Source organism: Garra rufa, chromosome 3 (assembly GCF_049309525.1).
Source record: "Garra rufa chromosome 3, GarRuf1.0, whole genome shotgun sequence".
Classification (NCBI taxonomy): Eukaryota; Metazoa; Chordata; class Actinopteri; order Cypriniformes; family Cyprinidae; genus Garra; species Garra rufa.
This window is the reverse complement of record NC_133363.1, coordinates 53298378-53312712: the sequence shown is the minus strand read 5'-3', so window position 1 is coordinate 53312712 and position 14335 is coordinate 53298378. Positions and strand designations below refer to the sequence as shown.

General features: G+C 36.7%; 1 protein-coding gene across 1 annotated transcript; it reads right to left on the bottom strand.

Annotated features, from left to right (window-relative positions):
* Positions 1-1439: 1439 nt before the first annotated feature.
* On the bottom strand, positions 1440-8964 carry men1 (multiple endocrine neoplasia I). Its single transcript, XM_073837328.1, has 10 exons — positions 8836-8964; positions 6751-7223; positions 6432-6640; positions 5510-5638; positions 5308-5348; positions 5132-5219; positions 4912-5048; positions 2897-3035; positions 2618-2791; positions 1440-2535 (listed from the first exon to the last, which is right to left on the bottom strand). Exons 2-10 carry the CDS (start codon positions 7184-7186, stop codon positions 2035-2037), a joined length of 1854 nt encoding a protein of 617 aa, XP_073693429.1. The 5' UTR covers positions 7187-7223; positions 8836-8964; the 3' UTR covers positions 1440-2034.
* Positions 8965-14335: the final 5371 nt, after the last annotated feature.

The window sequence follows — 14335 nt, the reverse complement described above, 5'->3', positions numbered from 1 at the left end:
ATAATGCCAAAATGAAAACAGAATTTTAGAAAATGTTTGTAACTTTTATAAAAACAAAAAAAAAAAAACACTGAAATAGTCACATTTACATAAGTATTCAGACCCTTTATTTAGTGTTGAAGCAGCTTTGGCAGCAATTGCAGCCTTGAGTCTTTTTGGGTAAAACACAAGCTTTGCACACCTGGTTTTGGAGATTTTCTGACATTCTTTTTTGCAAGTCTTCTCAAGCTCAGTCAGGTTAGTTTATGACCATTGGTGGACACTGGACAGACTTTTTCTGGTCTCTCCTGAGATGTTAGATGTGTCTAGGACATTAACAGAGTTTTCCCTAAGCCACTCCTGTGTTGCTTTGGCTGTGTGCTCCGGGTCATTGTCATGTTGGAAGGTAAACCTTCAGCCCAGTCTAAGGTTCTGAATGCTCTGGACTAGGTTTTCATTAAGGCCATCTCAATATTTTGGTGCACTGAGTTTTTCTTCTACTCTGATGAGTCCCTTAGTCCTTGCCGCTGAAAAACAGCCCAACAGCATGAAGCTGCTACCAGCCCACTTTTGGGATGGTACTGTGCAGGTGATGAGCAGAGCTGGTTTCCTTCAAACATGATACTTAGAATTGAGGTTCATTAGACCAGATAATCTTGAGTCTGAGGGTCCTTTAGGTGCGGTTTTGCAAATTCCAAGTGCGTTTTCATGTCTTCACTGAAGAGAGGATTGAGTTTGGTTCAGATCAGTGGAGTGTTGCAGTGATGTTTGTCCTTCTGTAGGTTTCTCATATGATCATGGAGCTCAACTAGAGTGACCATCAGGTTCTTGATCACCAGTCTAGACAAGGCCCTTCTTCATGAATTGCTCAGTTTGGCTGGGTGACCAGCTCTTGGAAGAGTCCTTGTTGTGCCAAACTTCTTCCATTTGAGAATAATGGAAGCCACTGTGCTCTTGGAAACCTTTGTAGCCTTTCCCAGATCTGTGCATCAATACAATCCTAACTCTGAGTTCTAAAGTAAGTTCCTTTGACCAGATGGCTTGGTTTTTATTCAGATATGCATTGTCAGCTGTGAGGTCTTTTACAGAGGTGTGTGCCTTTCCAAATCATGTCCAATCAATTTAATTTACAACAGGTGAACTCCAATCAAGGTGTAGAAACATCTCAGCAATGGATCAAGAGAAATAGGAGGCATCTGAGCTCAATAAAGTGCTGTTGCAAAGGGTCTGAATATTTTTGTAAATGTGTTATTTCAGTTTTTCTTTTTCTGTTTTCACTTTGTCCTTATGAGGTATGGATTCTAGATTAGTGGAAAAAAATGAATTTAAGCAATTGAATTGAAGCATCAGGCTGCAACATAAAATTGAAAAACGTGAAGAGGGTCTGAATACTTTCTGAATGCACTATACATACAAAAATCCTTCACAACATGGTTGACAAATAAAGGGCAGCAAAACACTCACTTTTTCGTTGTTTTTTATTCAAGTTGTTTATTTTTGTAGAAAATACACTTTCACATCAAGAAAATAGTTGTTTTAACTGAACTTTGCATTTTTCAAAAGAACACTTTCTATGACATTATAACCTTGAGAACACATATGAAATCCAGCAGTTATGTGGACAATAACAAAACAAGTGCAAGACTTACATATATATAGGCTGAAAATCCCAACATTTTTTCAACATATTAGACTTGTGAAGCAAATAAATGTATAGTATTGCAGACAAAAAGTTAGCTGAAAAAAAAAAGAATTGCATCTTTTCTAAAATCCTGATAAAACAAAAGATAATCACTTTGGCTTCTTGTAATTTGAATTTTATCTAATAGAATTTATTGTAATAATACAAAATTAAGGCAAATTAATAAAATTACTTTATACTATAAAATAATAAAGCAAAACTGCTGGTGGACTCCAACTTATAATGGTTATAATTAAACGCAGAATCAGCTTATCAAGACATTTGATAACAGTCATTTTGCAGGTAAACGAACAAACTTCACTCCAGGTGAAAATGTAAATGTGAAAAAAAAAAAAAACTATAAATTGGTCATTTTACAGAGTTTTGCGAGGGCGTTTCATGAAAGACAAGGTGTAATCTCCAGAAGGTGTGGGTTTCTGTCTCTTCATCTGCACTTGGGACTGTGCTGTGAGCTGCAGTTTAATGGCACTAGAGTTGATCTTGGCCGCAGAGAGGAGCTCCTTCATACCCTTCATCTTCTCACTGTGGAAAACCACCACTGGCCCTCCTTGTACTACAGGTGGCTGGGTAGGAGAAGGTATGGGACTTGGGGATGAGGGCTCATTTTTGCCATCGGACTCTTTACCTCGAGTGCCAGCAGAGGACCGTCTGCGTCCTCCTTCTCCGCCCACCTTCTTGGGTACTGGATTTTGAGGGGGCAACGCTGCACTTGGAGATGACGGTCCTGCTTGTTCATCTAACTTGGATTCTCGCCTCGGAACCCGTCTACGCCCCTCACGCTGGTCTTCACTGGATTGATCATCATCATCCACTGGTTCTGCATCTTTGGTGATGATTGACACTTTCTGCCTGATCTGAAAAACAGCAAGTACATAGAGTGTAATTATAAATGTCATTTTAATGAAACTTGAAATTGAGAAATCTGAAGGGTTTTACCTGTGCATCAAAGCGACTAAGGGATTGAACCAAATAGGTGGCCCAGCCCACATGAAGCACTGGTGTGGGACTTCCTTCTTCCCATTTACAAATACCATCATAAAAACGAAGTAAGTGAGCAAAGCACTCCGGGTCCTGAAGAGCAGATAAAGCAGCTACCTCTCTGGGCTGGTCCTTTGAGGTACAAGCATGAATACAGGACAAGAAAATACTTGTTCACAACTTTGTTCTAAATAACAAAATCTAAAAGTTTATTTTTATATATAAATAAATACAGACCTCCTTTTCCGTTTCATCAGCCCCTTCACCACCACTTTCCGCAGCAGCTGCTGTCTCTTTAAGAAGAGTGGGAATGACATCATTAGCGATGTCAAAAAACTCCTTGTAGATCTCCTCATCCTCTCTGCAGTAGTTGTAACTATAGACCAAGAAAAAAAAAAGTTATGGAATTAAATAATTTTCCTTGACTTGACTGCAACAATACTAAATTACACAAATAAATTATATATTGTATATAACAATTTTTTTATTATATCTACAGTTGAGGTCAAACGTTTACATACACCTTTCAGAATCTGCAAAATGTTAATTATTTTACTAAAATAAGAGGGAAAATACAAAATGCATGTTATTTTTTATTTAGTAATGGCTTGAATAGTTGATTAGTTCACATAAAATACATTGACATACAGTCCACAAGAGAAAATAGTTGAATTTATGAAAATTACCCCATTCAAAAGTTTACATACACTTGATTCTTAATACTGTGTTGTTTACCTGAATGACCCAAAGCTGTTTTTTTTAGTGATAGTTGTTCATGAGTCTCTTGTTTGTCCTGAACAGTTCAACTGTCCACTGTTCTTTAGAAAAATCCTTCAGGTCCCACAAATTCTTCGTTTTTCAGCATTTTGGGGTATTTGAACTCCAACAATGACTATGATTTTTTCACAATGAGGACAACTGAGGGACTCATATGCAACTATTACAGAAGGTTCAAAGGCTCACTGATGCTCCAGAATGAAACATGATGCATTAAGAGACTATTTGAATTTGAAGATCAGGGTAAATTTAATTTATTTTGTCTTCAGGGTATCTTCTGTAGGGCAGTACTAAATGAAACGATATTTAGGCAAAATAAGAAAAATTTACACATCTTCATTCTGTTCTGTTCTTAATGCATCGTGTTTCCTTCATTCTGAAGCATCAGTGAGCATTTGAATCTTCTGTAATAGTTGCATATGAGTCCCTCAGTTGTCCTCAGGGTGAAAAGATGGATCTCAAAGTCATACAGTCATTGTTAGAAAGGGTTCAAATACACAAAAATGCTAAAAAAAAAAAAAAAAAAAAAAAAAAAAGAATTTTTGGGACCTGAAGGATCTTTCTGAAGTACAGCAGGCAGTTTACTCGTCAGGACAAACAAGGGACACATGAAAAACTATCACTAAACAAAAAAACACAGCTGTGGATCATTCAGATAACAACACAGTATTTCTCTTGTGGACTATATTTAAACATCTTTTATGTGAAATATCTTAAGTAATATTTAGGTAAAACGATAAACATTTTGCAGATTCTGCAAGGTGGATGTAAACTTTTGACCTCAACTGTACATAGATTAAAAGCACATGCAATACAGAATGCTTCCTAGTGATTACATTGTTTATAATGCAGCAAGTCTGTCACAGTTCAAAGCGGCACAAACAAAATGAAAACACGTCAGAGGGACAGAGGGCAGGAGATAGCTGATGTTGTCATGAAGGAAGAGGAAACAGGAAGAGCAGGAAAAGGAAGTGGATGGGAGTGAGGAGTGGTTCTAGGCGTGCTTTGTGCAGACATCCTTCAGGACATTAGAATATAGTATTTTTAGCATTCCGTCCACTGCACTGTGTTTAGGAGGAAAGTACAGATTGTCTCTCCCGACAGGGACCAATGCCAAGGCTAAGACAGGAATGAGCTTTCTAAAAACAAACAGCATGAGACAACACAGACAATGCTGGCAGACGCTACATTTTCCATTCAGTAAGAACAGACTTGATATATTATCATATTGTCATCTAATCCAGACTGTGCAGCAGTAATAGACACATTAGATTCAGAGATCGATTTGGCCTTTTTACATAATATCTCTCTTTATTTAGATTTAAGGAGTTTTAAAAAGACAAACTTCATGCAAAATGTATGCTACAGTAATAAATAAACACTGCCCTCTGCTGTTAAAGAGAAAATTCAATCAGACACTTAAACTTACAATTCAATATTATTTAATATTCAGATTTCTTTGTTGCTTAACTTACTCTTGCGTTACTGATGCAGCCTCTGCCCAGGCGCCCAAAGCCTCTTGGACATTTCTGTGCCTATAGTGGTACCCTGCTAGATACATGAAAGGGTATATGTGCTCATTGTTGTAGTATTTTTTAGCGGACTCCACAGCCTACAATAAATAAAACATACATATTAGTGGTCTTTAATAATGACAACCTTGTATATATCTCTGATATAGTTAAAACCATATACCTTTAGGTGAATGGAGAGAGGGTTTTCCTTGCCAGTCATTGGTTCCTGATCTTCAAGGTCAGCCAAAGTGCCCATTGCCATAGGATACCTTTGACACACCCAATAGAAGACCACAAACATTCACAAAGAGTTCAAATGAGTCTGATTTTGTCTGATTTATTAGAAACATGTCACACCTTTCCAAGTCCCCTCGATCATATAGCAGCCACAACAGCCTCTGAAAAGGAAAAAAAGCATTAAAATCTGAACTGACTATAGATGAATAAATATGAATGTGTACATACATGTGTTAACATAATTACAGTCAACAGTGCATAACAATACAAGGAAACATATGATGTAGTGAAAGTTTAAAACAAATCAAATTTGAAGACATACTTGCTGGAGCTGGAGTAGTTCTGTACTGTCGGTGTGCAGATCAAGAGATGGATTGATGGCGCACACCATGAACGCCACCTCCATATTCCTGTTGCATTTCATGTAGGAGCCTTTAAGATATAACCAGCTCTAAGAAGAGAGAAAGAAAGAAAAATAAACGAGGAACAGATTTATAACGTGTATATAACATAACAATTTGGTGTCAGTAAGATTAATGTTTTTTCTTATTTCATTTATTTGATAAATACAGCAAAACGTGTGGAATATTATTACAGTTCAAAACAACTCGAAACAACTTAAAATGTACTGTACTCCTGTGAAGGAAAAGCTTAATTTTGTCACATGATCATGTCACATGATCCTTCAAAAATCATTTTAATTTGGTACTCAAATAATAGTTATTATTATCAATGTTAAAAACAGTTGTGCTGCTTAATAGTCTTCTGAACCTTTGATACATTTATCAATTCCTTGATGAGAATTAAAAAAGAAATAAAAAATCTTAGTCTTTACTGTCAACAATTTAATGCATTTTTGCAGAATAATAGTATTAACTTAATTCATATTCTCACCCCAAACTATTAAACAGTATTGTATGCATGGTGTTTATGAATATAGTGTTTTAGTATTGTATGCATGGTGTTTATGAATATAGTTTATAATACCATGATAACAGAACATTACAACTTTGCATTTTTCCAGCTACTTTTCACTAACAGGTCACAAGGTATGTATATTAAATGTATGTATGCAGTCATTTCCACTCATGTATAAAAAGGTGTAATCAGATCTATTGTTTTATCATTTAAAATCTAACTTTTTTTGTGAAATGTTTTGCTTGAAAAGTGTTTTTTTTTTAATTATTATTATTATTATTAATGTCACTTGGTTTGATATTTTGTCAGCTAATGTAAAGACATACCCTTTCAGTGATTCCAGCACTGACAGTCTGACCTCTTCTGTCTTCGTTGCCCTTCCCATGCCATGTGACCTCTGCAGTCTCTTCTCCACCCTTGCCAAAGATTACCCAGGCGTGGTCCTCTGAGAGAGCCAGATGAACATCCTTCAGGCCCAACACCTGACATGCAGCTACCACTGCAAAAGCTACTCCTGAACTGTCCAGCTTTGTGCCTAATGCAAACAGAAACCAAAATATTGCAATTAGAGTCTACATGCCCAAATTAGTACCATTTCAATAAATCCACAGTTTAACAGAGATTGTAAGACGTTTGGAGTTTTACCTGTGATAAGACTGAACAGGGACTGAATATGTGCCCTGTCCTTGAAATACGACCGGCTAAGACTGTTCCAGATCACATCCGAGACCTTTTTCACCAGCTCACGGCTGGAACCCCCGGCCGGTTTGCGGTACTGTGACAAATCCACGGCACCAAGAATCTGGGCAGCGAAGCGTTCATAAAGGGCAGATATGAGATTCAGCTCTACAGTAGGGAAGCAAGAATCAAGGCAGTCAGGTTTAAGAGGTTCAAAGCGAACGCCCGGGACATTGACAGGAACAACTCTGTTGACAGCCAGGAAGTGCTCTACAAAACCCAGCACAAGGGACAGCAGGGCCAGGTCTGGTTCTGGATTGTTAAGCTCGGCCTCGAAAAGCTGCACCACTCCATCGATGCCCCGAAGAGGGAAATGCTTCTTCTGAGCCGAACGAATCCCCATGGTTAGTGGTTGAGTTCAATCCCAGTCTGATGAAATCCTAAAAATACAAACAGATGAGTAATTATAATATTATTATCAGTACATAACATAAATAAATACACAATATCATACACAGTTAAATCCAGGAGTTTAGATACCTTGCAGAATCTGCAAAATGTTAATATTTTAGCAAAATAAGAGGGATCACAGTTCCTTGAACAGTTAAACTGCCCTCTGCTCTTTACAAAAATCTTTCAGGAATCAGGTCCCACAAATTCTTTGGTTTTTCAGCATTTGTGTATTTGAACACTTTCCAACAATGACTGTATGATTTTCAGATCTAACTTTTCACGGACAAGTGTAGGGCCTCATATGCATTACAGAAGGTCAAACAACTCATTGATGCTTCAGAAATAAAATTGATGCATTAAGTGCCAGGGGTGTAAACTTTTGAACAGAATGAAGATGTGTACATTTTTCCTATTTTGCCTTAATAACTTCTTTTTTTCCATTTAGTACTGCCCTTAAGACGCTACAGAAGATACTTACATGTTTCTCAGAAAACAAAATAAGTTAAATTTACCCCGATCTTCAAATTTAGAAAGTTTTTACCTCCTTAATGGCTCTTAATGCATTGTGTTTCCTTTTGGAGCATCAGTGAGCGTTTGATCCTTCCTCAGTGTGAAAAGATGGATCTCAAAAGCATACAGTCATTGTTAGAAAGGCCTCAAAGACACAAAACAGAGTCATTTTCATAAATTCAACTATTGTTTTCTCTTGTGGACTACATGTAAATGTATTTTATGTAAAAATGTATTATTCAGGTCAGTACTAAATAAATAAAAAACATGCATTTTCTATAATTCCTATTATTTTGGTAAAATAACATTTTGCAGATTTGACAGTGTATGTAAACTTCTGGTTTCAACTGTATACAACCGTTTTCATTGAAAGTGGCATCTAAGTAACAGCTTTAATCAACATATTTCAGCCAAGTTTACTCCCTCCTTGTGTTCTGTAGATACAAATAATGTATGTCTTATCTAAGAGTGCCTGACAGTGTGAGCAAGAGTTTAGGCTAATCTTTGTTTAGACTATATCTACAAGTAATATTTAAGCTCTGGTATTATGCTACAGTGCTTTAATACATACCTTGGTGCTATTAATTATTTATGTCAATTAATTTTTATTATGCCAAATAGTGACTATAATCTGGGGGAATCCCCAAAGACACGTGTCTGATGTCCCACATGTGAAAGGCAACATTAAATTTGACATGCAACAAATGAAATGTAGCAAATTAAAGCTTTGGGACTGGCTGAAAATGACATTAGACTGGTTCAATATGTTAACTTACTTATATTGCATACCATATTCATACCGAAGGTAGAGATTTATTCTAGCTGTCTTGCTATGTAGCAGAAATAATGATACCCAAGATATTAAATAAAGGAACTCACTGAGTGAAATTTGAGCATGGAAAACAACACAACTGCAACCCATGTGCGTATGGGCGGACATCTGCGTGATGATGCTGCAGCTAGTTAGCTTACACAATATTATCCGTTTCTAGTGTTTTCCAGCTTAAAGGGCGTTTTACAGTGAACACATTGTTCTCTCTTTACTTTCTAAACAATAAAGCGCCGCTCGGGTTCATTCTCACCACGTACCTTTGTTGAAATTACATCCACATGCTTTTGTTTTGCCCCCTGCTTTTGCCGCGCAGTAGATAGACAGACGCCTCTACAAACACCTGAGACCTATACAATCTGTTTGCATGTCAAAACGTTGCATCGGATGGGGTATGCTTATTCGTATTGTGAACATATCAGCGGCATTAAAAGTGCTTCCTGTTCTTCTACTTCTTCTTGAAATTTTATTGGCGGTTGACAAACAACAAAATGGTGTATTTCCGCCACCAACTGGCATGGAGTGTGGATCAAGATGACTTACCCCCAACCCTCCTTCTTTTTTACAATCTCTCCCACAAATTAGATTTTTTAAGAAACTGAAGAATAAAACTGTAACACTCATTTCTCGAGTTATTTTGCAAAATATACTTTGGTATAAATTGCATTTTTATTTTTCCTTAATTATGAATCAGCACTCATCTTTCAATTTCATATTTCTAACATGTTCCACTGTTTCCTCTTGCCCACAAAATTCACACCTTACCTTATCATGTTTATCCATTTTATAAAGTGTACTGTTTAATCTTGTGTGTCCAAATCTCATCCTTGATATTACTATTGCATCTCTCCCACTTTCTTTTGAATTCTATAAAACCATCCAGCTTTTTTTCTCCTTTTCCCGTTGTTTTGCCACCTTTCCTTAAGTCGCTTCTTGATAATATTCCTAATTCCATTCTTACTTAAATTAACAATTAAGTCAATGTCATCGTTTTCAACCGCTTCTTTTGCTTCTTTATTTGCAGTCTCATTTCCTTGGATACCAATATGTGCAGGCGGCACCCACAAAAATATTACTGCAATCCCCATCATTTGAATTCTATATATTGTTTGCATTATTTCCATTAGAATATCTGGTCTACTTTCCAAATGACTGTATTGTAAACTAGCCAACGATGAACATGAGTCTGAATAAATAACTGATTTCATAGGTCTTATTTCTTCTGCTAATAATAATGCAACCATTTCCCCTGTATAAACCGATAACTCATCAATGATCCTTTTCCTTACTGATAAATTAAACTCTGGAACAGTAAATGCTACTCTTATATCTTGTTGTCTGAACTCTTTGATGCATCCATGTAGATCTGTACATAGCTGTAGTACTCATTAATATATGTCTGCACATTATGTAAATTATTACATTCCTTACCCTTGTTTTTCTGTTCTAACAATGTAAAATCAACTATAGCATTTGGAAGTAACCAATGTTTTATTACTGGTAACGGAACAGTTGGACTAATTGATTAACTTTAAGTTCTGTTGCTTTCTGTATCACTGTCCACCCAAAACTTTTCGTTTTCCTCCTCTCTTTTTCCCAACATGGCTTTAAAGTGTCATGTGTTGGATGCTCTTGACTATGGCCTTGTAAATTAACCCAATAATTCACTGATATCTGCCCCCCATTCACTGCCAATTAAACACCTCATTGTATTATTTTCTTACATTTGATCATTGTATATTGAATATGCACCGCCCACGTAACTCTTTCATCTAACCGTATCCCTAAAAACTTAAAATGTTTTACTCTTTCCAGTTCTTGATTATATAATTTTAGTTTTACCTCACTTCCAATTTTCATTCTTCAACTACTGCAATCGTCTCCTGTAATTTTTTAACAATAAAGTCAATATTCCTTCCCCTTTTCCAGATTGCCCCATCATCCGCGAAGAGTGAGAACCCCAGCCCATTATCCAAATCTTTAAATACATCATTTATCATAATGGAAAACAATCAATGACTTATACTTCCTTGTGGAGTACCATTTTCGATTGCAAACATTCCTGAATAACTATTTCTTATTCTTACTTTTAATGTTCTCCCTGATAAAAAATCCTTGATCCATCTATACATTTGACCTTTGATACCTAACTTATATAATTTAATTAACAACCCTTCACTCCACATCATGTCATGTGCTTTCTCTATGTCAAAAAAGACAGCCACTACACTCTATTTATTTGTGCTTTTCTTACCTCGTGTTCTAAACACACAGCCGGATCCATTGTATTTCTTCCTCTCCTAAAACCACTTTGATATTTGGATAAGAATTTATTAGTTTCCACATGATACATTAACAGGGGCGGAGTGGGGCACTAAAATCCACCGGGAAAATTCTGACCGCACCGGCCCAAAGTATCTATCTGATAGGTAGATACTTTATTGATCCCCAAGGGGAATTCAAGAACAAACAAACAAATCAAATTGTTTTTTTTGTTTTTTTATTTGTGACCATGAATGTTCTGCAGGATAAGATAACCATGACAAAGATATAGAGAGCAGGGCCGGCCCTGTACATCTGGGGGCCCTAAGCAGGATAATTTTGGGGCCCTGCCTTGCAGTGAATACTTGGAGTATTGCTAGTAGCTAGGTTTCCATCCGAAGAGTTTGTTTGTGGAAAAAAAAAATACAAAACAATTTAGCGCTTCGGAATTTTTACCGATATAGCTGATGGAAATGTCTTATCGATAAAATTTCTCATGTGTCGACATAATCTTTTTCTGTTTTACTTTAGCGCATAAATTCTAAATCCATACTTCAAATGTCGCAAAAATCTGTTTGGAAACACTTTTTTTGTAGAGAAAAGGGGCTTTGCTATGTGTTGCAAGTTAAAATTTATTCATTTTGTTCTGAAGATCTTGTTTTACGTGGATATTGGAATGATAAGTACAACATTTTAAATTAACTGGTTTTGGCTTGTTAGTAGCTTTTTATATTTTTGTTTTTTCTTGTGTTATGAATATTGTTCCGTTAAATTTAAAGGATTTGTTCTGAAATAAAAGGGGGAAAATAGCATGTTTTTCAATATGTTTGGCTGACTGTATTTTATTATGACAATGAAGCTGCGTTGTTGAGTAAGTAATGCTTAACTGCGCAGGAGGCGCCGACACGATCACTTGATTTTTTCCCCCCCTTATAAAAGTGGAAACAACTAAGAGTAAGACATTGTCCCAAACTATTCTAAATATTTATTTTATTAATGCACACTCATAATAAAAACAAACAGTGTGCTTTTGTAAAAAGGAAACAAACAGGATGCCTCAAGAGCGCATCAGAAAAATGAAACTAAATTCTGCATAGGCTGATATACGCTGCTAATTGTTTCATTTTTTTTTTTCGTTTTGTTAATTCATAATTTATTTAGAAAATACATTTATTTTATTTATTTTATATATAGCTGTATAATATTTTCCTCTGTTCGCAGAAACGCTGCAGGTGCGTGACCATGTGAATCCTCACACTCTGACAAAGGAAAAGCAAAAGGAAAGCAAAAATGGCATTTATGATTGTAATCCTCTGTTCTGCTTACAGTTTGTGCAGCACAGTTTATTACCTCAGATAGAAACGTCATGAATTCAACTTTTCCCACTTTGAAGAGATCTTCATTTATTTTATGTTGCGATTGAGACGATCTGTTGTGTTGATTCATTTGGACAGTTAATCCATTTCCTTGACCCTCTTCCGTCTGTTTCATCTTTTTAATTGCCTCAGCATACAAAATCCCCTCATGTATTCTAACATTCTGAATTTTCACAGCGTTTTTATGCACCACACATCCCCCAAAGCCAGCGCTATGTTCACCTCCACAATTACAACATTTTTGTTTTGTCCCTTGTCCACATTTCCCATATTCATGATTTCCACTACACCTAGCACATCTCTGATTTCCCTTACAAACAGCAGCAACATGACCATATTTTTGACACTTAAAGGGATGGTTCGGAGTAGAATTGACTTCATTGCTATGCACTCCGAAGCCCATCTAAATACCCCATCCAAAGTTTTTTTTACCTTAGTCGAACATTTATGGAGATATTAGAGTTTTTCGAATTGCATGTTACAGGAGTGAATGGTACATGTGATGTATCTCGTAAATTGCACCACTAAACGTGCAAGTAATCTTACCAAACTTGTACAGTAGTGTAAATAGGTTATGTACTCACAAAACGCTGCAACAGAACATTTGTAAGTCCACCATGAGTGTTTTAAAAACACGTTTTGCCCGAGAACTACTAGTCTCAAAAACTACAAGTCGACGTCACTTCCCTGGTTTGAAAAAAGCACGTAAAAGTCCTCCTACTACATCTGTGTGCATGTCAACTTGTAGGAGGACTTTTACGTGCTTTTTTCAAACCAGGGAAGTGACGTCGACGTGTCGCCATTTGTAGTTTTTGAGACTAGTAGGGATCGGCTAAAACGTGTTTTTAAAACACTCATGGTGGACAGAGTAGGCCTGCATAACCTATTTACACTACTGTACACGTTTGGTAAGATTACTTGCACGTTTAGTGGTGCAATTTACGAGATACATCACATGTACCATTCACTCCTGTAACAAGCAATTCGAAAAACTCTAATATCTCCATAAATGTTTGACTAAGGTAAAAAAAACTTTGGATGGGGTATTTACATGGGCTTCGGAGTGCATAGCAATGAAGTCAATTCTACTCCGAACCATCCCTTTAAAGCATCTGACTGGGGGTGGCACATATGCCCTTACCAAATAGCTGACATATCCAATATATACTCTCTCTGGAATTTTTCCTCATCAAACTGAAGCACTACAGAGAGGCTAACTACTTTCTCTTTATTTCGTACACATTTCAGTCTTTTCGCTTCAGTCACCTTAGCCCCCGATATATTACTCTTTAGCGTATCAGTTACCTCAATTGGTATTCCTGAAATTACCCCCTTTAACCAAGCTCTCTTGTATATTGTGCAATTTACTGCCTGACCAAGCATTGATTTAACACTTTGTAGTGCTTTCTGTTGTTTTTCATTTTTTACAGAAGATTAGAATATTTCCATTCCTTAAAGTTTTGGCACTTTCTATATCACCTACAGCTTTTTTTTATTGCCTTGGTAAGTTTTACTGGATTGATCCCATTGCTATTCGCAAATTTCATGAGTACCTTATAATCCTCCTTGCTTGTTTTTGCCATCATTCTTTCCTTTTCACTGTCAGTTCCTGATTCATTTATACACGTTTTCTTTCTTTTGCGATTTACAATTTTGCTCCAATCATTCATTCCAGTGTTCCCGCCACTACATTCTCCCTTCATTTCTAAATCACTTCCGGTACTAACATCACTTCCCTCCATCGAAGCCTCCACTCCTCACAGCGCCAAGACCTCTCGCGCACGCGTTTCACACCGGAACCAGAGCCATATAAAAAGAGAGTTGCGACACTCCCATAGGCTTCCATAGGAACTGAGGAATGCGGAAGTAAAGCGTGTCATGGAGCTGTCAATAGTTCCAAACAACCAATAGCTCCTCCATTGAAGCCCATTCATTTCAGCGCTTCTCAAGCACAGTCGCAAGTATATTGAAGAAATTACTGCATTTCTTTACATTTTAACGCATCAGTTGACCTCTCGAAAAACTGGCCAATAGTGGTGTTTTATGAAGCGTGTTATAGTTAATGTTTATCGTTAAAAAATAAACAGTTAAACTGTAAATGCAGCTGGATAACGTGAGAAAC

Coding starts and splice junctions, on each gene's coding strand:
- men1 (XM_073837328.1), bottom strand. CDS start 7,186: ATGGGGATTCGTTCGGCTCAGAAGAAGCATTTCCCTCTTCGGGGCATC. Junction 5,349..5,509: donor AACTACTCCAGCTCCAGCAA/GTATGTCTTCAA, acceptor TTTCCTTTTCAG/AGGCTGTTGTGGCTGCTATA. Junction 5,220..5,307: donor GATCGAGGGGACTTGGAAAG/GTGTGACATGTT, acceptor GGTGTGTCAAAG/GTATCCTATGGCAATGGGCA.